The sequence below is a fragment of the Lonchura striata genome, chromosome 2 (assembly GCF_050655825.1).
Source record: "Lonchura striata isolate lonStrDom1 chromosome 2, ASM5065582v1, whole genome shotgun sequence".
Classification (NCBI taxonomy): Eukaryota; Metazoa; Chordata; class Aves; order Passeriformes; family Estrildidae; genus Lonchura; species Lonchura striata.
This window is the reverse complement of record NC_140704.1, coordinates 108,353,451-108,375,006: the sequence shown is the minus strand read 5'-3', so window position 1 is coordinate 108,375,006 and position 21,556 is coordinate 108,353,451. Positions and strand designations below refer to the sequence as shown.

At 37.9% G+C, this 21,556-nt stretch overlaps 1 protein-coding gene across 2 annotated transcripts in view; it reads right to left on the bottom strand.

Moving 5' to 3' along the window:
* MYOM1 (myomesin 1) overlaps window positions 1-20,221 on the bottom strand; it is a 73,646-nt gene extending 53,425 nt beyond the window's left edge. The window contains exons 1-5 of one of the 2 annotated variants that reach the window (XM_021551514.4): window positions 20,041-20,221; window positions 16,026-16,516; window positions 7,957-8,094; window positions 3,517-3,724; window positions 1,573-1,730 (exon numbers count right to left, since the gene is read on the bottom strand). In XM_021551514.4, coding sequence (XP_021407189.2) covers window positions 1,573-1,730; window positions 3,517-3,724; window positions 7,957-8,094; window positions 16,026-16,453 — 932 coding nt within the window. In that variant the 5' untranslated portion in view covers window positions 16,454-16,516; window positions 20,041-20,221. The remainder of the gene's footprint in view (window positions 1-1,572; window positions 1,731-3,516; window positions 3,725-7,956; window positions 8,095-16,025; window positions 16,517-20,040) is intronic. The other variant, XM_077784125.2, reaches the window with a different exon arrangement.
* Between the last annotated feature and the right edge of the window lie 1,335 nt (window positions 20,222-21,556).

The following is a 21,556-nucleotide window of genomic DNA, read 5'->3' as shown; positions in this document are numbered from 1 at the left end:
CCACTGATAATTTATGCTTTCTGCTACTGGTTTCAAATGTCCTGGGTTTTCCATATGCCTTTTTTTTTTCCAGGGGAGTCAGAACAGCTGCATCAGGCAGGCTTCCTTTAGAGAAAGTCCATAAAGCTTTATAGTTTTTCAGGCATAGCATGAAAAGGTCTTCACTGCTTACATAAAGAATGACTGTAATACTCTACTGACATTTTGTTAGAAAGGCTGAATGAAAGCTGACAGATCCAGGTCAGCACTGTTCTATATCTTAGAGCAAAGACACCTGCTGAAAAGGATGTGATCTCTTTTTTTTTTTTTTTTTCATTAGTAGCCTGTGGCAAACTGAAACCCCTTTGGAATTCAGATGTACAGTAAAATGATGTATTAATTTCCACCATCCACATTTAGCACTTAGATGAAAGGCTGGTTCACAGCGAGAGCAAAGACAGACAGCTGAAGGCTCAGTTTAACCATGTCAGGTTTTGGGGATAAGGTGAATCTCAGCCAAAGTGAAAATGACCCAGCTCTTGAATTCTTGGGCAGGATTCAGGTTACAGAGCTGGATTGCAGCCATGAGTGTGGCTGACCATTGCTTATATCCAGCTGAGTCCAGATCTGAAGGGTTTGTCTGGAATCCTCTCCAGATGGAATGTGAACACAGGGCACTTGTAACCCTTACAGGATGGGAAAACTGTGTCCATGCAGAGCCTGGCTGTCAGAGTCCCAGGAGAGAGATCAGTGACTTTGTGGACTCAGTCTGGCCTATTAATATACCTCTTAATAACAATTTTTGACAAGCTCTGAGATTAAGGTTTTTAAGACCTAAATAAATGTAGAGTCCCTTAAGCAATTCAATTAACAAATTGCAATATATTATTATTACATAGCATTATAATACAATGGATGTTTCCCTTCCAACTCAGCATATTCTGTGATTTGTAGAATTTTTCAATACTTCCAAAGTTTTCATTACTTGGATAGTTCCAGATCTACCTGAAGTCACTGACTCCAAACACTGACAATGTGTCTGCTATGAGCACATCATCATTACTGAGATTACACAGCATCATCAAGGGATTTCTATGTCAGGAAGATTCAGCACTATAACTGCTCAGCTGCCAAAAAGTTTTCTCTTGACCAAAGCCTGCTTTAATGCTTCAGGGATGTTAGTGTCATTTGAAGAACTATACTCAAGTATTTGGGAAACATTAACAAAGATAGTATGATAAATTAAACTGCTATTTTTCCTTAAACATCGAGAGAAGGAATATATTTGATGTCTCTATCAAATAAAGTCTATTTATTCCTAATGCCACTACACAAATATTTTAAATATTATATTAATTAACTTACTATAATAACTATATAATTATTTGTGTTGTTATTATTATTGCTTCATTTTAATATTTTGCTCTTTTTTTGCACAATGTGACTTGAAAGGTATTCGACAGGCCTGCCATTAGTAGCTGATTATTTTTTTTAATTTAACTTATATATTTCCAGAAAAAATGAGTGCATTTGCTGAGATGACTTCAGATTCTGGTTAACTGGTGACTTTCAGTGCCAGGGATAGAAACTTACCATGTAACACGGGGTTCTGGCCAGCCAGCCACGGAACAATTAAATCTAACATTTTCCTTTTCCCAGATAGTGTGGGAACGAGGCTCAATGATAAACTCAGGAGCATGTAAGAGTTTATCTTGATTCAACTTTCTATGGAATGCCTGAGTCTCTTCTAGCTGGAAAAGAAACATTTTATTATACACTTGATTACAGCAGCAGTTAGAAGTGCAAATTATTAATAGTAAACAAACAAAAAAAAAACAACAACAACAAAAAAACCCCAACAAAAATACCCCTGCAATTTTTATTTAAACATCCAGGCACACTTAATCTCACACAGAAAATAAAGTTTTCATTTTCCGGAAGTTCTCCTTCCAAAATAACTAGATTTGATTTTACAGAGATTTTCCCTTCAAAACTATTCTAACTAAAATAATATTCCAAATCTAATTACTTATTTATTATTTTAAATACAGAGTGGAAGGTGAAATAGGCCTGAAACTCAGATGTCTTCTGTACTTGTGCTGTAATGCAAGGCTCTCTATGCCTAGATCATCTTGACAGAAGTACTTTCAAGGCTTTCCTCCTGACAGCATCTTTCATCCTCCCAAGGTAACTGGTTCAACTGCTTGACTATCCACAGAGCTGGAAAAAACTCCTAATATGTATAAATAGGTATAGGTATAAATCCTACTTTCTGCAAACTAAATTATTTATTTTCTGCCCTAACTTTCAAATATATGGAGAATTAAAGGTCCCTGTACCCAGATTATTAAAAGAGGACTTTTATAAACAGGGCAATACCAGTTTTCCTTACAATGGTTTCTCAGTCCTTGACAGGTTCTATTTGTCCTCAACATTCATCAAGCAGTGACTGCTCATTATCATAGACACAACAGATTGCAACACAATTAAATAACTGCTCCTTATGTGTTACTAATAATACTCTAGATTGGTATTTGTTTTCATAAAACTGTCATTAAATTGACTGACCTTTTATAACTCTCAGATCCTGAAGTACTTCTACATAGCCAGGCATTCCTCATTTACTTTATCTTTTCCTTCTGTGTGTAGTCATTTCCATTGGTTGTTACTCAATTTCACCCTCACTCTTTCTCAATTTTTGAGATGATTTTGATTTTTTTGCCCTGTCTTTGAAAGTTTTTACACCATTTCCAACCTTATGTCATATTTTAAAAGAATATTGCCAATTCTTCTGCTCAATACAATAAATAATAAAATATAGTAAGAGTATAGTATAGTATAGTATAGCAATATAAGTAGTATAGTAATAGAAATAAAGTAATATATTTGCTAAATGAAACACATTTGCACTTACATGTCCTGTCTGGTCACAACATATTTATAACTATGCTCTGAGAAGTATTTTTTAAGAAATTTGTTAATAATGCACATAATTAGAGATTCAGTTCCAGATTTCTTCCCTAATTTACACCTAATTTCCCCTAATTCTGCCCTAATTTATACCTAATGTACCTCTGGGGTGGGGTGAACACTTTGAACAACCCATAAAAGTCTAGAAATTACCCCTTCACTTACTTATGAGTAATATATATATATATATATACACCCACTTTTATTGTCTACCCAGCAGCTGCCTCATCCTCCAGCTGAAGGATGATGTGCCATTTAAATAGGTGTGGACATGACCAAAGAGCCTTCCCTGGGGACCTACTCTGTCCTTTTCTCTCAGCACAGCAGAAGAATTCCTGGTGCCTGCCTGGGCACAGTGCCTCTCTCCTTTTCCATTTGATACCTGGATAACAAGACTTTTAAGTGATTAAAGAGATTTCCATTGAAAATACTTAAGTTTATTACTACCATTGTTGTGATTGCCCATGGAGTAAGTCAGGGCACTGGTGTGCTAGGCATTTTACAAATAGCAGACAAAAAAAGACTAATTTTCTTTTCCAGCTTAAGTATTAATTTCTAATATTTTACCGTTTTCTTCATGGCTACACGTTCAGCAGACTCCCGGATCGCCACTTTCCTTGATTTTTTTTCATGATGTTCCTCTTCAGAAGTCTTGGCCACCTTGCTGACACTAACTCCTTCCCCTGTGGCAAAAAGGTTCCTCTTGGCAACATATGCAGCACTTTCTTTAATTCTCTCTTCTTCAGTGTCTGTGATACCGCTGATATTCACTTCTCTGAAAGAATTTTTAAAAAGCAGAATCCCATTGGAAACACGTTCCATTTCTACTTGCTACCAAACCAGCCACTATGGTGGCCAACACCCTTCTGCTACAACACTCTTATTTGTATTCAATGCAGAAACATGGGAGGGATTCTGGAGAAAGACTGAGTATTTCACTGTCCAAAGTCATGGCCATTTTCAGGGCCTCTCCCTCTAAATATGCCACACACATTTTCAGTTAAAACATTATCCTGCTGTGGCTTTTATCTCCACCACTATAAAGATGAGTGTGAAGCATAACCACAGATTTTCAATGTATTAACTTACAGCTGCAGTGTTTGTGACAGCACCGCCAAAGGTGCAAGAGATAATTGTAGCTGTATAACAATCAATGTCCTCATTCATGATTTATTAACCCCCCCCACCCTATATAATTTTAGACAACAAAAAGTTCTCTTTTTTCACAGAAAATTCCATCCTATATTGCTATATATGCCATATAATTTATATATGCTATATAAATTCCATCCTATATTATCTTTCAGGAAGATAACTGTGGATTTTCTTGAAGTCTCCTCTTCAAGCTTTGTACAAAGGTGAGACACAAAGAGCTCTCAGGGGGTGCAATCCTGTTTCCACACTGACATATGGAGGTACCTTTGAAACCATACTGTTTTGGCACTGTCAGGACATTACAGCTGCTGCAGTGCTGCATACACAATGAGAGTTCCTTGACTTAAGAAGAAGCATCAATATCTTCCTGCTGAATTAGTTACTGTAAGGGAGCATTAGCTAGCACACTGAAAACAAATTGAGTTTAATTCTCATTAAGTGCCATCTTGCAAGCACTACAGAAACATCACCTCTGTTTCTGGAGTGCACTCAAGCACAGCCTCTCTTTTATCAGAAAACACTTACTACTGCTACTACAACAACAAAGCAAAAAATAGAAGGAAGGAATTTTTTCTTTTTTTTTTTTTTAATATCTCCAATATTATGCATTTGACAGCACATCTCAATACTAAAAAAATTGAATTCAAGCTCAGAATTAAGTGTCTAGCCCCTTATCTTGAAGTCAGTTTGGTGAGATGCAAGACAGTCAAGCAGTGGAATGTGTGTAAGCTTAATTACATTTAACAATTGCTAAAAAGACTTAAAAATCTTACTTAACAGCATAGAGCTATGACCACCCTCAAATTCAACTTCCTGTGTTTCAGTCTGCTTTAAGAGGATGATCCTTAAGAAATCAGTGGGATGATAGATTCCCTCCACTTAGGCACATCAACTGTTCCCACAAATATCACCTGAAGATATAGCTATATTGAAGAAATTTTTAAAAACAATTTTGAAAAACTCAGTATAATGAATATGAATATAGCTATCTACATTCATTTTAAATTAATCCATGGCATTTTTCTTCAAAGCCAAACTGATACTATTTCTTCCTTAATTACAGTAGTTAAGATCTCAGCAACTTCACAGGATGGACTGGTTTCTCAAGGCATTAAGCATCTTTTGGGAGCTGATGAATATCCTCTGACTAAAATGGAACTCATCCTAGTCATCTGCAGTTGTAATCCCTAGATGCTTTTGATCAACAGTATTAAATATTTATTTCTAATAATTTCTCCCTGTTATAATCTTCCCAGATCAAAGAGAAACATGCTCCCTGAAATGACAAATGCACTAAACCAGCAAATTGTACCATTTAAGCGTTGATTTTACAGTCAAGTCTCAAGGGTTTCAGTAGAAAATAATTTTCAAATAGATCCAACCAGATCCAACCCCAAATGGCACAGGAAAAATATCATTTTAAGGGTATCTGCCATCTACAGTCCTTCGGCATAGGTTTATTAGTGATTACAAATAGTTCCATGAGCCACATTCAGCAACTTCAGCACTTACAGCATTACATCAAGCTCTGGGTGTTTTACTGTCTAAAATACTGTCTGGCTCTCCACAATTTTCTCTTGCAAGGATTAGCCTAGGTGTTTACAAGGTGTTTAAAAGGATCAGTTGCTAAGTGAATCGTCTGAGCAAAGTATTTTTTCTACAGCAGAACCTGAGAGTTCTGAAGTAGAACTAAATAATGGAAACGGTGACACACTGCTGGAGGTCACCCAGCTCCAACAAACCCACAGTGAGATGACCTTTATAAATAACTTTTCCTTTTAACAGCTCTCTGCCCATGGGAAACAACACATCAGTTTCACTGAGGAATTTGGGAATGACATATAGCATGCACATGGTTCAATGGGCTTCAGCTGTTATCTTTCAAACAAAAATAAATATCTGAGAGGAATGTGGCATGCAACTTTCACAGTCTTGGCATGTGGTCATGAGCATGATGCCAACATGAAAAGCCTAAACCAGATACCATTTCATGCCATGTTGAGTTGAGCACTCAACAGTCATCATAATGCTCTTTTTAACCAATTTTTTAAAAATTTAAAAAAAAATCCCAAAACAAAATTAAAGATTTTTGGATAATTTCAGTGGCAGAAAAGCACACAGAGCTTTCTGAATTGCCATAAGTAAAAAGTAAGATTGACACCAAAACAAAACAAAACAAAACAAAACAAAAAATAAGTATAACAATGATGTAAGAATTTGACAGTACCTTTTAATGTAAAATCCCAACCAGAACCCCAAAATATTTTACAGATACAAATAAATGAACCTATACATTGTCACATTGAGTTGGGTATTACTGTATGCATTAAAAAATAAAATAAATGAAATTATTTTTTAGTATTTGTTAACATGATATGCTAAGATCACAGAGGCCTGTAAAAAAGCTAAGTACTAATCAATGGTTGTATTTTTCAAATATTGCCCAATACTAAAAATTTTACTTGTGTAGACTCAACTATTTGTGTTTGAGGACATGGGAGACAGATGATGGTGAGCTGCAAATCTGCTACATAAGTATAAAAACTGGCCAAGATGCAAAAGTAGCAAGAAAGCTTGTGAATATGTTATCTCAAGGTTTGAGACTGTCAATTTTTATGTGTTTCTATCACAGAAGATACAGATTAAACTCCAAAGCAAATTTTTAAAAAGGCAGCAGTGTTTTTGAACATTGGATCAAAGAGCAGTGAAACCAACACAGGAATGTACAAGGGATGAGAAAAAATTACTCTGAGACAGTGGGGGGAGTTAATGAAAAACAAAACTACTCATCACTAAAGCATCACAAATGCTCAAAAGGCCAGAGCAATAACATCCTCCCAGACAAGCTGGAACACAGTTCATGTGAAAACACAAGATTGGGTATAAAGCAGAAGTGTCTTTGGGTGCTGATGAAGCAGTAGACAGAAAAGCACTGGCTCCCAGAAAAAACTTAGATGTGTCCCCTGAAAAATGCTGTGCTGCAGAGGAAAGACAGGTTAAAGGGAGGTTTCTGTTCAACTGCAGGTGGGCAAGAAAATATTTCCTGGCCTCTAACCAGGAACAATTTTCCACACTACACCCCAGTATGTATTAATCTGAACAAGTGACTATGCTGGAACTGCTGGAGACTCCTACTAAAATCACTATGCCATACCCCAAAAAGGGCAGGGGAGCCTCATTGCTGATGTTGGTTCTGGCTTCCACATAAAGTTCACATTCAGCTTTACTGAGAACACTGCTGCAGTAAGATGTATTACGTCAGTAGTAACCATGCAATAAATACCACCAACACGTGAGATCTGTGTGAATCATTACAATGGATTTGAGAAAGCATTTGGTTTTATTCCAGGTTTTCCCTGTGCCAGGGTAACATATTAGCACGTTGTTTCATTGTTTCTATGTTTAATGCTTGGTAAGAGAGATCTGATTACAGAATAAGTCTTCAAACCAAAAGAATAAGCTAAATAATGTGGACAACATGCTCCCTGGTTCCCAGTAGGCAGGGTTCTAATTATATTTTCATTTCATAGAAAGTGGCCCTGATAATGTGTTCAAAACAAAGTCCAGACACGCAGGTTCATTTGTCCTGGCTCTGGATGAACCATGTCCAATTTTCTGCCAGACAGTTTGCTTCTCTTTTTCTTTTTATCACTCATATGAAGTGCAAACTATCACCATAAGATCCACGAGTGTAAAGACAGATTAATGAATTTGTTATTTTATAATTTGTTAATAGAATGTCAGAAATAAGATACCAAATGAAATAAAAATGATCTTACCAAATGAAATAAATGAAAATTAAATAAAAATGAAATAAATGAAATTAAATAAATGAAATAAAAATGATCTTACCGTCCTGTGAATATGGGCACTGAGTAGTCTAAGGCTTTGTTCTCTTTGTCCTCTGATATCAAACTCTGTTTTGCTCTCTTTGCTTTGGGACTCATCTTATAGGACTGATCTTCTATCATTAAGTTGGAATTTTTCAGTCTGAAATAAAAATTATATTGTTAAATATCAAGAAAGCAGCTGTAAAGAAACACTCAAAAATACAATTAAAGTACTAGAACTTTTTGCTCTCTTGTTTTGTAATCAAGAATTTATAATTTTTAATAGCCATAGTTTCCGAGTTATTAAACACATAACTAAGTGTACTTTTGACAATCTCACCATTACAAACATACCACTTATGCCCCTTGATATTAAATCAAAATAGATAGAGTAAGCAATATACCTGGTAGCAATGTACTTTAATAGCTTTTGGTTTGGGACTTGGGAAGATTGTTTAAGTCTCTATACAGAAACTGTAGGGCAGAAAACAGTGTTGCCATCCCCACTGCTCTCCCATAACACTCCAGGGGGAAGTGTTGAGTGAAGTAGCACCATTTAACATAGCACAGATAAATGGAGGATGACTGAAAAGGAGGAAAAGCTTCCCACCCCCACCCCTCCCCCAGTCTTCAGCAGACTGGAAGGGATTCTGTAGAGCATGAAGCATATTTGAGGCAATCACTTTAGGTTAATTTTAAACATAGTTACAAATTGTGTAAACAAAGCTCAAAACACCTCGTCCTCCTTTGCCAAAGCAACACATCTCTAATTTCCATATCTGTGGAATATGCTAATTATTTATCAGCCTTTAATAAATCCCCCAAGTGTCTATTCACCTGTCTTGCAAGATCACCACAGAAAATCATATATGAGTCTGTTTCTGGTCTGGGGATTTGTGTACACAAATGTACTGCATGTACAGTATGAGCTGCCTGCTTACATGTGCAGATACAGGAGCAGAATGATGGTTTCTCAGCAAGGCTTGTTAGCCCTGATATGTGCCTCTGTCAGGGATAACCTGCTTCCCACACCCTGGATAGCTTACACTGGTGTCTCCACATATATCAAAACCCATGCTAACACTGGGCCCCTGGGAATGTTACACATCCATAATGTAATATAATATTATATCCTTGGGCTAATGTTTTCCTTAGGCTGTATCCCTGCAAAAGTACCACCACCAACACAAGAAGAGTGCTGTTTCCAAAATATGTGCTAGTAATATATCCACTGAGACTGTGTGTGAGATGACACAGGATCACTTTCATTCTTCCATCCTCCCTTCCTTCATTTCTTTGTGTTCATCCCTTTACCCAGACTGAGTTCTCTCCCTACTCAGTTCCAGTTAATGTAATTCCTCTGTGCTCCTCAGGTGCCACCATCACCAATCCTGCAGCACTTCTGCCAAGTGACGCTCAGTACAGGGGGTAAAAGCAACTGTGCACTGCTTCTCCTTCCTTCCTCCTCTCCCTGTAACTTGGCTTCCACACAAAAGGAGGCACAGCCAGTGAGAGACTGTGGCACACATGGCAGGACTGGAGCCAAAGATTTTCCATGTCAGGCACCACTGGGTCAGCTAAGGCACAGACCACATCTACAGAGAGAGATGCTGTGGGCTCTGGATTTTGACACCAGGCACTACCCAGGACAGCCAGGGATGGAGTACAAGAGATGCATATCCAGCTTTAGGGACTGAAATCCAAGCAGAAAACACTTGGGAACAGTCCAGGCAGAGTGAAATAAAAAGGAAGAGACAAGAGATGACAAGTAACATTGAAATGGGGTGTGCAATGGCCTTACTCCTAGGTTGGACAATGATGTGGTGCAATCACTATGGCAAACCACAAATGCACTGGGACAACTCATCAAATAAGGGAAAAGAAACATCAAAGGCAAACTATTTTCGTTATTTTTCTTAATTGAACTAGAGTCTGTAAGGAGCTGCAGATCTTTACTTAGCAGGTGACTTTTATTCCTGTCCTATATAAAAATGGGTCAAACCTGGAATTTTGACTCTGACAGACATTATATTTCCTCAGAGCTTCAGGCTGAACCTGTTATGAGGCCACTTCATTCCTAGTTGCTTCTATATCAAGAAATATCACAGTAGCAATTGAACTTAAAATGTCTAGAAGTTTTTTTATTTTCACAAATGTAGTTGAAATGTGGTGGAAATTTCAGCTCAGGCATTTACAGCACTGTTAAATCCAGACAAATCCAGATAAATACAGTATTCCTAAAGGAGAGTTTGGCCTTGCAGTCATTTTAGTTTTCATTTGAGGTCCAGATTATACACTCATGCAGGGAATTAATGGGAAGCATATAAAGCAGTACCCATCACTCCTTGCCAGGCATTTTGTTTATATCTTTCTGGTATGGTAGTCGGGGTATCCTATCTTTCATTTATATCTTTCTAAAATTATTTGAAAAGGCAAGAATAAAAGGTTCTGTTTGTTTGGAGGCTGATTTTTCACTCAAACACTCCAAGTGTTTGAAGTTGAATATCTCACCTTCATGACCATACCAGAGCACCCAGCTGATGTTTTCAGAGGGATACCTAGAGTCACTCCAAAATGTTCTTTAGAATTGCACTGCATAAACCAAGAGATTAGATGAATAAATTTGAAGCAGCAGAAAATGTTTCTCCTTTCTAAATTCTGGCATAGCTAGATGGAGGCTACTAGAAACACATATTCAAATGGAGTTCTTTGCTTGAAAATATAGGTTAAACACTATTCTATCATGCGGTTTATTTCCCTGTTCTCCTGTGTTCTTACTATTTCTTCCTGTGCAACACAAAAACAAAATCCTGCCTAAAACCATTGTTTAGGTGACCCAAAGGAGGACTCTGTTTCTTGAACTAGATTCTAAAATCTTGCCCTTTATTTTAAAATGTTCCAACCTTTTACCTGATATGTGGAACAGAATCTCCCCAGAGGAGCAAGAGCAGAGTATCAGTGCTCTCTAGTTTCATAGGGAGGAACAGTATCATGACCTTTTAACATCTTTCAGCCTCATCTGATATGCACAGTTAGTATATGTATATTTTTTTTTTCCAGGTAAGATATTTTCTGTTCAGTTTTATCAAGGTTGGTGACCTAAGCCTACTGTCCTGACTTCAGGGTGGTTTCCAGCATGTTAAAATGTCAATGCCAGCATTTTCCTAGTTTTTCATTAGAGTTGTAAAAGGCACAGGCATTGTTCTCTAGAGATGAAAAAAACCAGATGCTATTAATTTTCCCTCTAGCCTAAAGAGGAACTAAAGAAAACCCTGTGCAGGGCATGTGCAGCTCCCAAACAGATGCTTTGCTCTGTGTTGATGTCTTATTTTCGGACAGAGAATATGTTGGCACTGCCCTTTTTTCTGCCTGAAGGGATAGGTTTCCCACACTGCCTAAAGAGAGTCTGCACCCAGTGGATGTAGAAATGCGTTCTGGAAGCAGACCACAACACTCTATTCTTTTGTTCTTTCACTCTTGCATGAAAAGGCACATATAAGCTCTTTTACACCTCTACAAAACCATGTATCTTGTCCTAAGCAGAAAGAGATAATGGTATACACAATGATTGCACCAGCTGTACCTCCTTGAGAAGCTCTATTAACCATGAGTCCTTATCCAGACTTTCTTTTTAACTGCTGTTTCTTTCCTAATATGCAATATCTTAACTTACTGTAAATAGGAGAAGAACTCTTTAAATTCAGCTTCTAAAAATGAGAAATGCTCTCTGGTGACTATATTAAGTTGCTGACAGGTTTGTCACAAGCCCAGGCAATATTGCTGGCGAAATTCCCTTACACAGCTTCCACAACAATTTTATTTGAAGGGGAATTGTTTCCACATAGCAGGTGTAATTAATTTCCATGCTTGGGTATGACATCTGGAAGCCAGCTCCTTAACCCTCACCTATAATAAACCAGAGGTGAGCAGTGCCAAGATCATGGTCTTTAAATGTTTCTGGATGTGTATTATTTTCTCAGCCTTGTCCCAATCCTGGTTACAGTGTTGCTCAGAAAAGCATTAGCCCTCACTGGCAACCCAATTAAAGGCAAGTTAGAAAGGCATTTTTCCTCTCTTTGCTTGGTACACCTGAATTACACCATGTCCTCTTTGCTATTTTGCCTGACCTGCAAAATAAATGCAAATGCCTGAGCCACACCAGTAACTTCTGTTTTCCCTCTAAGCAGGTGTCTGGCCCTTCTGGTGACAGATAATCTGTCTGTGACACAATGGGATTATTGATACTGCTAGACAGGAGAATAACGCATGGAAAAGCAGTGAAAGTTTGAGCAAAGGCAAATCACTGAACTTCCATAAAAAGAGACTTAAACACATTTAATCCAGCAGCCCTGTTTGACAGCCCTGTAGTTCTATAAGAAGCTTTGGCAGATCTGACTCAAATCTTCTCAAAAGCACACAGAGGATGGAGCACTGCTGTGGAAGAAGGAGTCAGGAACCAGGCTTCCCACAGGAGCCAACCTGCCAAGGCTGGCAGCCCCCAGGGGCTGGATGGGGAAGAGCATGGGTGGCCACAACATCGGCTTGTGGGAGACGTACATCCCTTACCTGCACAAAGCCTCAAGGGAAGCAGCACATGCCCCTTTTCCTGCCTCTGCTGAAGCCAAAGAAGTGCTTGGCTAAAGAGAGCCCCACCAGCTGGTGGGGAGGGCTGGCTGTGAAGAGGCAACCTCTCCATGGTGAGAAGCCCTTTCTTCTGGGAGCCCAGATGTTTGCACCTTTGGCCAGCTGCAACCAGCAGAGCTGCAAGCTTCCATATTTGCTCTTGATTTTGCCAGTTTTCATTTTGCTCCCTCTACTTCCTCAAGATGCTGTGGTGTGAAAAAGACTCAAAATGTGGGGGACGGGCCACTTGCACAGGGAAAATTTTTCATCCCCCTGAAAAATCAAGCTGTGCCTCCTTCAAACTACCTGTTTTCACATCCTGGGAATGTTTTCCACTCAAGTGAGGCTTCAACATCACAGAACTGGGTCCAGGTCAAGGTCTTACAGGTTACCTAGTTCCTAGACCTTCTCCACTGCTTTCCCCATGATAAATTCATCACATAGCACTAACTGCATGTCAACACCAATGCTTCATGAACTCTTTTCTCTACCGTGATTACAAAAATGGATAAGACTTAAATTTTGCAATAACTATAAGCCAGAAGCTTATAGTTATAATAACTATAATACCAGAAGCTACTTTAAATAAAAATAAGAAATAACCTGAATAAAAACGTAATATTTGAGTATTGCTGTTCGGCTCAATGGTGTTTATCTGCAAAACTACATCCATTATGCATAAATCTATATTTGATGGTAATATTCACTGATATGTAATTATCAATTGCTAGCTGAAAAACATTTCTGGATTTGGATTTGTGTGTCCTTTCTGGTTTCAATCAAACACTCAGGTCACTTAGATACATAATTTCAATTCAACCTTTTCTATTTCTAGAAAATTGGAAGAATTTGAAGACTTTTTTTTCTACACCATTCTTTTCAAATGGATGAAAATGAAAGTCTTTGATTTTCTTAATTTATTTAACACTTGTTGTCTCCACATTACCCCTTGAAGTATTTTGCATTATCTGGGAAAGACAGCACAAATTTGACAAGAATTCCTTCAAATTTTAACTACATTTAGCTGTAGTATTGCATTATTTTTTCCATTTGGCCTCTTGCAAATTGCAGATATATGGGATGCACAAAAGAAATAAATACCAACATGGAGGCTATATTAACCATAAAGCCAAGCTAAATACTGAGATTTTCATTCAGAAATATTGTCTCCTGTGTTAATTAAATTTTGTGTAAGAGAGCTTGGAATCCTATGTATCTAATCTCCAGAATCCTTGTCTTAGGCAGCAGCAATGAAGTTTTTCCAATACAATGACAGGACCACAGAAATAAAGAAGCTGCAGCTGACATTATTATCTCTGAACAATCTATTGGCAAGTCTTGTACTACAGAGTATTATATATGCAAATATGCTACTTTAAATCAAAAGCTTTCATCTCAAGCAAAACCTTGGTAAATGTTTTAAGTTCTCTCTCAACTAAATAATTTAATTTCCTTCAATATTATACTATTGACATTAGAGTTATTCTTAATAAGACAGATTTCAGAAAAAAACTTGTGTGACAGCTGAAGTGCTTGTAAGCAGGACTCAGAAACAGAATTTTTAACAATCATTTTTTAAAACTTGAAGTTCTATTTTTATGAGAACCTTTGCTTCAAGAAGAAGCAAGCTTTGGGTTACAGTCAGCAACAGAGTGCAGGCACAGCTGCATTGCTGCAGAAATTTGGGATATCTTCCCTCACCCAGCTCCCTTTGGAAGTGTAACAATCAGTCCCAGCACCTCCAGTTTTCTTCCCTTCACCAACAGATTATAAATGAGATTCTCACTGCTTTCTCAGTGGTAAATTATCTGCACAAGTAAACTTGTTTCAACAGCAAAGCCTGGATATGATCAGACCGTAAGACAATCATACAGAATACAGAATCATACAATGCAGAATCATAAAATCATTGCAACCTCTAAGATCATCAGGTTTAACCAGTAACCCAGCATTGCCAAACCCACCCTTAAACCATGTCCTTAAGTGCCACGTTTTTGAACACTTCCAAGAATGATGATTCCACCATTTCCCTGGTCAGCCTATTCCAATACCTGACCACCCTTTCAGTGAAGAAATATTTCCTAATATCTGATCTAAACCTCCCCTAGTGCAACTTGAGGTCATTTCCTCTCATCCTGTCTGATTCCCTGGGAGATGAGATCAAGGCCTGCCTGGTTACGCTCTCAGACAGCTGTAGAGAGTGATAAGGTCTCCCCTGAGTATCCCTTTCTCCTAGATAAATAACTGTATTTCCCTCTGCTGTTTCTCATAAGACTTGTACTTGAGAACCTTCATCAGGTTTGTTGCCCCTCTTTGGACATGTTCCAGCAACTCAATATCTTTCTTGCAGTAAAGAGTTAAGTAAAGTCATTCACCTTGACTTTAACAGCCTGAGGATCAAATTCCTGAAAACACTCAGGGCAAATAGAGATTGGACCCTGAGCTTCCTGAAAGCCAAGATTTCAGTGAAGGCTGAAATCACAAGGTATTGTTTACTGTGGTACATGTAGTCTTTCTCTCATTGATTTTGGCCAAGATTTCACCATTATCCACAGTCTGGGGAGAATATTCAGTTTTAAATTTTAAATTTTCTGGTGGACAAGTTTTGATCAGTTCTGCTAATGATACTCTTAATTTTGCATTAATATAACAGCAAGCAGATGTTTTTGAGCTATAATTTGTTGATTGTTTCCTCTATTGCTAACAGCTGCTCTAATCTTACTTTAATACTTCCTTAATTTCTGTAAATCTCTGATATATATGCATACAAATATTATGAGGCTATTATAGCAAAGTATTATGCTAATGTAATTGCTTGAGCAATATTTATGATCTTAAATTTAAAAAAAAAAAGAGCTGAGTATAGCTATTCTTCTCTTGTAAGATGGGACACTTCAGGTTGTTTCTACTTTGGAAATAGTATGCATCAACCAATATACAGTGTGAAAATTTCAGTTTCTTGGACCACTCAGCACAAAAGTGAAACTATTAGGCCAAAGAAGAATTAATCATATATGGACACATCAACTCAAACTTTCATGAAGAGCTTTGAGTTCTTATACTACTCCAACCTTGCCAGATAAGAGACAGACTCAATCCAAAGCTATCTCAACTCTTCGTATTAAATTCAGCTGTATTAACGTGACTAAAGAACTTGGAAGGAGAGGCAGCTCATGCTTAACCATCTGGAGTGTGAATATGTCAGCATTCAGCCACATCAGCATTTCCAATCCTATTCTTACAACAGTCCAAGAATCACTCATGGATTTGTTCAACAAACTAAGCTGACCACAGTCCTTCCCATTGCCAAAGCCAAGGGAAAACACCTGACCAGGAAAATACATTCATGTATTTTATGTTATAGAGAAACTTTATGTGGATGAGGAGGAGAGTTTTGCCATTGTTTTCAATGGGAGGTGGTTGGATATTTTTCTACCAGGATGCTGTTTCAAAGATGGATTATCTTACCCAAAACTGTAGGCTTCAGATCCCAGCCGATAGGCTGCAGCCAGCTTGTTGATGGATTCAGATGCGTGGCTGTAGGCAGCTGAGCTGGTGCTGAGGGACTCGGAGTCAAGGCTGTAGGCAGCAGATCTCTTGCTTTGCGCGGCAGAGTGGTCGTAGGCTGTGGATCCATAGCTGTAGGCTGCCGACTCCAGGTCGTGGGCTGAAGAGCCATGGCTGTAAGCTGCTGAGGATTCAAGGCTGAAGCCTGCTGCAGACGAGTGGCGGTAGGCAGCAGAGCCCCTGGCGTAAGCAGCAGATCCTTGAGCATAGAGGGCAGATTTGCTCTTTGTCTCCTTTTGGTACTGGCTCACAGTGGACGACAGCGCTTTGTGGCGGTACGCACGGTCATAGTGCTCGTGGTGTCTTTGGTAGAATGGTAAAGACATCATGGATGCCTTCGAATTTTGGGTTTTGCTGCACTTTTCTGAGTGCAAATAAAAACAGGATAATGTCTGAAAAAGAATAGGTCAAACATAAGGACTACTGTCAAGGAAACTCCTGAGTTAGCATACAAATAAACCCAACTTCACACAAACTAACACTGAACTTGAAAAATCAACTCCAATGAATTTAGAGTTATCTTTTTATGATGTGATTTAGACTTTCAGACAGGTTCATATTCAAGTTTCAAGATGCTCATGTCACCCATCATGACCAGAAACCTTTGCACTCTTGTGTCTGTTCATTTATAGTTGGTTCCCTGCTACTGCAAACTATTCACGTTTTATGTGCTCACTTATTACTGCAAACTAATGAAAGTCTGTGTGCCTCGCTTCTTCAGAGATAGTATAAAGAATTTTGTTCAATTACAATAGAGATAATAAAGTAATGAATTATTTTTAAAGGCAAGAGCAAATCCAATGAGCCTATAAAAGCTGAAACAAAAATATATGAACATTTCATTTATTTTTGTAATCCAATTTTCAGATTGAATTTAATCTTCCATTTATGATTACAACAGTGAATTGAAACACTAAGATTGAGAAGGAAGTCAGTTTTTCTTTAAATGTGCATTATAGTAATTGTTTTGTACATGATACCAGGGTTCAATTTAAAAGAGCTTATTATGCATTATTCTTTTACAGTTGAATCAGGGATCCAGCCTGTATGCAATGGTTAAAATATTATCATGTTCCTCAATGCAAATCCTTTTCTTTTAACCTAAAATATCATATTCAAGGTTTCCAAGACCCTTTGTCCAGATGATAGACCCATTTAATTCTAGTTTGCACATCATCAGTTGATTATCTTTAGTCACTTGTAGTGCAAATTCTGATCAGGTGAGAGGTAGTTCCCCTCTCAAAGTGGGATGAAAGTTGAGTGCAGAAAGAATTTCCCTTGTCTGTTTGTTTGTTTTAAAACCAGCAGTTCAGTCATTACTTTGCATTTTTATTTTGCTATTGTTATAACTGATTTTTCTACTTTGACATGGAAGCTTGCTTCAAGTAATCCATATGATAACCTTTCTTTCTCTTTCTCTTAGGCTCACATGGCTACTAGGATTGTCTCTGAAAAGGTCTCTCATTAGTAATAGAAATGACCTACAATAAGGAAGTGTTAACAAGGATTTAAAGAAGATCAAAAAACAAGAGTGAGAGGTGTTTGTTATTGCTTTGAGTATTTTTTTTTTTTTAATTGATCACAACAGTAGGAAATTTGTTCTGCTTCATGATTTCTTCATACTAATGAAAAACTATTTAATTTTTGGACTTAAAATACATTTACAGAACTGTAAGATAATCATGACTTCATGAAAGTATAGATATCCAATTTGGGTTGTCCTGCACAGGGACAGGAATTGGTCGCTGATGATTCTTGTGGGTCCCTTCCAGTTCAGAATAGTCTGCTATTCTGTGGGGTTTTTTTCCCCTGCTGGTCTTTATGCCCCCTAGATTTCAGTCCTTGGCTTTTCCTTTAGTATTTGGTTCTGAAAGCAAGTCAACAAATTTCAAACAATTCTCTTTGAAAGCTGCTGAGGTATTTGCCCTCACCAAGGCAAATTATGGATAAAAAAAAAAAAGAACAAAACACCAAAAACCCCAGAAACAAAACCCAAACCAAACGAAAACCAAAACCAAAATGTTCTTATATTTCAGGGATCTCACAAGGGAAATGCTCCTTGTAGGATAACTTTAGCTTCAGGAAGTCAACAAGGAAGAAATTTATTCAGAAACTTTTTATGTAAAAGAAATTGCTGATATCCTGACCAAACAGAAACTATGAGACTTCAAGGAGACCAAATTATACACTTACTTTATTTTTATCTGAGGAAGAAGGAGAAATGAGAAAGAGTGTTAGCCCATTGGTCTCTATGGCAAAAGCTGATGTTCTTTTTTAGCTCTCTTATTCCTAATGCTGGTTATTTTTTCATGTCAGTCTAAAAGAATGCAATTATGCTGTCTAGCATTCTTGTTTCTAGTACCTGTCAGTATTTTCTGTTGTTACTTATTTCACTTAGTAAGCTACTGGTAGTATGTAATTCCTCTTAATTTCCCTAGTTTCAGAAGATTTTTTCCTTAATTTTTCTGTGTTGTCTCCCTCTTCCACCTCTGCAGAGTTGGGTTTAGGGCTTGTAAGTCATTGTGATCACTGCCTAGGAAGGTTAAGGTGTACAGAAGAATATTGTCTTGCACACTGAAAGGAAAGGAACATGAGAACATCCTGTTTTCCTTCTGCAGAGTACTATGGTGCATCTTCACCAGCTTTATTTGAAGTGTTGGCTGGCTGCATCATTCATACAACAGCCACAATGCTAACAGACATTCAGCTCAGGCATGCCCAAAATCTTCCAGGCTTCAAAGCATGGAAGGTGATCCACAAGTATGAAGCACTGTGTGTGTTGCCCATTAAGAAGTTAAACAAGGCATTTAATTTACTTTTTATCAGACCAAAAGAACAAGTTAAAAGGAAACATTTTTCTTCCAAACATGAAAGATCTCACTGACTGTCTCACAGTCCTCAGGAGTAAAAGTCTGTGATAGAAGTAAGGATTATTATAGCAAGGCAGGCACTGAACACTAACTAAGTCAGCTCTAATGATCTAATCAAAGACCAGCATTGACTTACATCATGTAAAAGGAAACTCCTTTAACAGGCATTTTATCATAGTCTGTGTTATGTTTTATATTTCCTCTGAAACATCACGGATTGCTCACAGGCCAGGATAAGCTGGTTACATTAGTCTGATCAGATACAGCAGTGTGATGCTATCGGAGATGACAAGTAACTCAGAAAGTTCCAGGGACTTTTCTCCTCTCTGGAGCACTGCCTGATTGTCAGACTGACTCCCATCTCCTAAGTTTTATCTATGATACATGCACCCACATAGTCTGCATGCACCAACCAGCCCCTTCAGTGTGAGGGCAACTTCAGAGCTTAGCCCAAAAACATTAGTGGCCATAGTTAGATGAATTCACAGTTTTTGGAACTATATTTTATCAGCTATTGAACTGAATATTTAAAATTACTACTGAGCAGGCAGACAGTTCTCTACTTGTCCATAGTTCATAGCTACACATTAAAGGAAGCTGGCCTCACCTCTAGTGCTGTTTATCAGTCTGTGTAATTCTTTAAAGATCTACTCCATCAATCAATGAAAATAGTGAAATAGATTTAAAAAAAGAAACTCTTGTAAGCAAAGATAAGATCCTAAGCAACAAGAAAATATTTATGTTATTTAAACCTTCTCTAAGCCCTCAGGATGACATGACAAACTCCTCCTGTATCTCAGTAACCCATGCTTCATTTGAGAGTACTGTGACAATATGTAAAGATAGCTGAGTGAAAATAAAAGGGCCCCTGCACTACTTTCTTTCAGGTTCACAGCTGAACCTTCAGATGTCTTCAATTCACATCCACAAATCCCTCAACAGCTGAGCTAAGAAGAATAAAGGGAACTACTATCAACTTGGCATTACAGATTCAGATTAAAAATAATTGAACATGTAAAACCTTCTGGCATAAAAAAACCACTTACCAGGATCCAAATGAATGGCAGCAAATGGAAGAGCTCTGAAGCGGATGAATAGAACAAAAATACAGCAACAATGAAGCCAGCAAAGAAAGAGGTAGTTACGACGAGGGGTAAGGACTGGACTTCAAGGTCCAGAACAAAAATAATGCCTGCAGTCAGTGGAATGTCAGAGCCCCAGTCCAGACCTTTTATGGCCAGGGGGATGCTATAAATATAGCATGGAAGAGGGAGAGAGACAGAGACAGATACCGATACCCTGTACTATCTCTGTGCAAAGACATGGTGACAGCAGCTTCAAACTAAAGGAGATACAGAGTTCTCCCCTTAAAATATCCTCACTAAATTCTGAATAAAATCAGCATTCCACTTCAAAATTATTTCTAGGATTTTTTTTTTCCTTAGTTAAATCAGATTTAGTAGGAGAGAAAAAAAAAATTGTGTCATGAACCAGAAACTAGGAAAGACCAATGCCTGTGTTGACCTTTGCTCTGGTACAAGAATTTGAACATTTTATTGGTTCTTTTTTTTAATGCCAAACCACAGTACAGGTAGTATAAATATTTCAGCTTAATGACAGACAATCTATCAAGACTCTCTAAAGTCATATGAGTTACATTTGAACGGAAATGTATTTTCTTTGTTCTGTTGACAGTGTTACTTTTTTATCGTCTTCTTTAAGATAAAATGCTAAATTAAGAACATGACCACATGAGGCATTTAAGTAGATATAAACAATGCAGCTCTAAAATCTGACTTTTTGTTTCTAAATTAAGCAGTATTACCTCTAAGAATAATTAAATGGGCTTGTCTTCTTCCATTTTGGTCCCAGCATTCTGGCATGAAAATGAGTAATCTGTGTGGCTGAATATTACATCAGAATGAGTTCTGTCATCTGAGATCTAATAGTAGGAATGCAGTGTGACTTCATTGTAAATACAATTTATCTCTGCACTGTAAATTTAGCTTTAAATAAAAGTGATGAGTGCATTTTATTTTGTTCATTTGCATTAACCCTCTCAGTTCTGCTATAGCTTCTTTTCACACTTGCCATAGAACACAACCAAGAACTTTCCAGATCCTCCTGTTCTCCTAGCACTGTCCCCTTTATGGGTGTAACCACCAGAAGATGGTCTGGATAAGGCTAGAGGACCCCAGGCTTTTCTCTACAATAGTTCATCAGTACCTTCTTCTTCACCTCACTGTCTTGATTCTACATGCAATCCCTTCGTTGTCCCCACTAGCTACTTGTTCCCTGGGGAGCCACTGCCTCCTGCCTGATGCTCCACCATGCAGTAAGTTCAGAAGCCTCTTTACCTCCCACACCAGGAGCTGCTCAGGTGCACCAAACTTAGGGGCTTTTGGTTTTTGATCATGAGGACAGAAACCATGGCCAGCAAAAAGCTGTGCAGTCATAGAAACTGTATTGTGGGTCAGGAAACTGCCCAAATCTGCAACAGTCAGAGTGAAAAATGGGAACCTTAATGCAAGCTTTTCTTCCCCCAGAATACTGTGCCAGGAG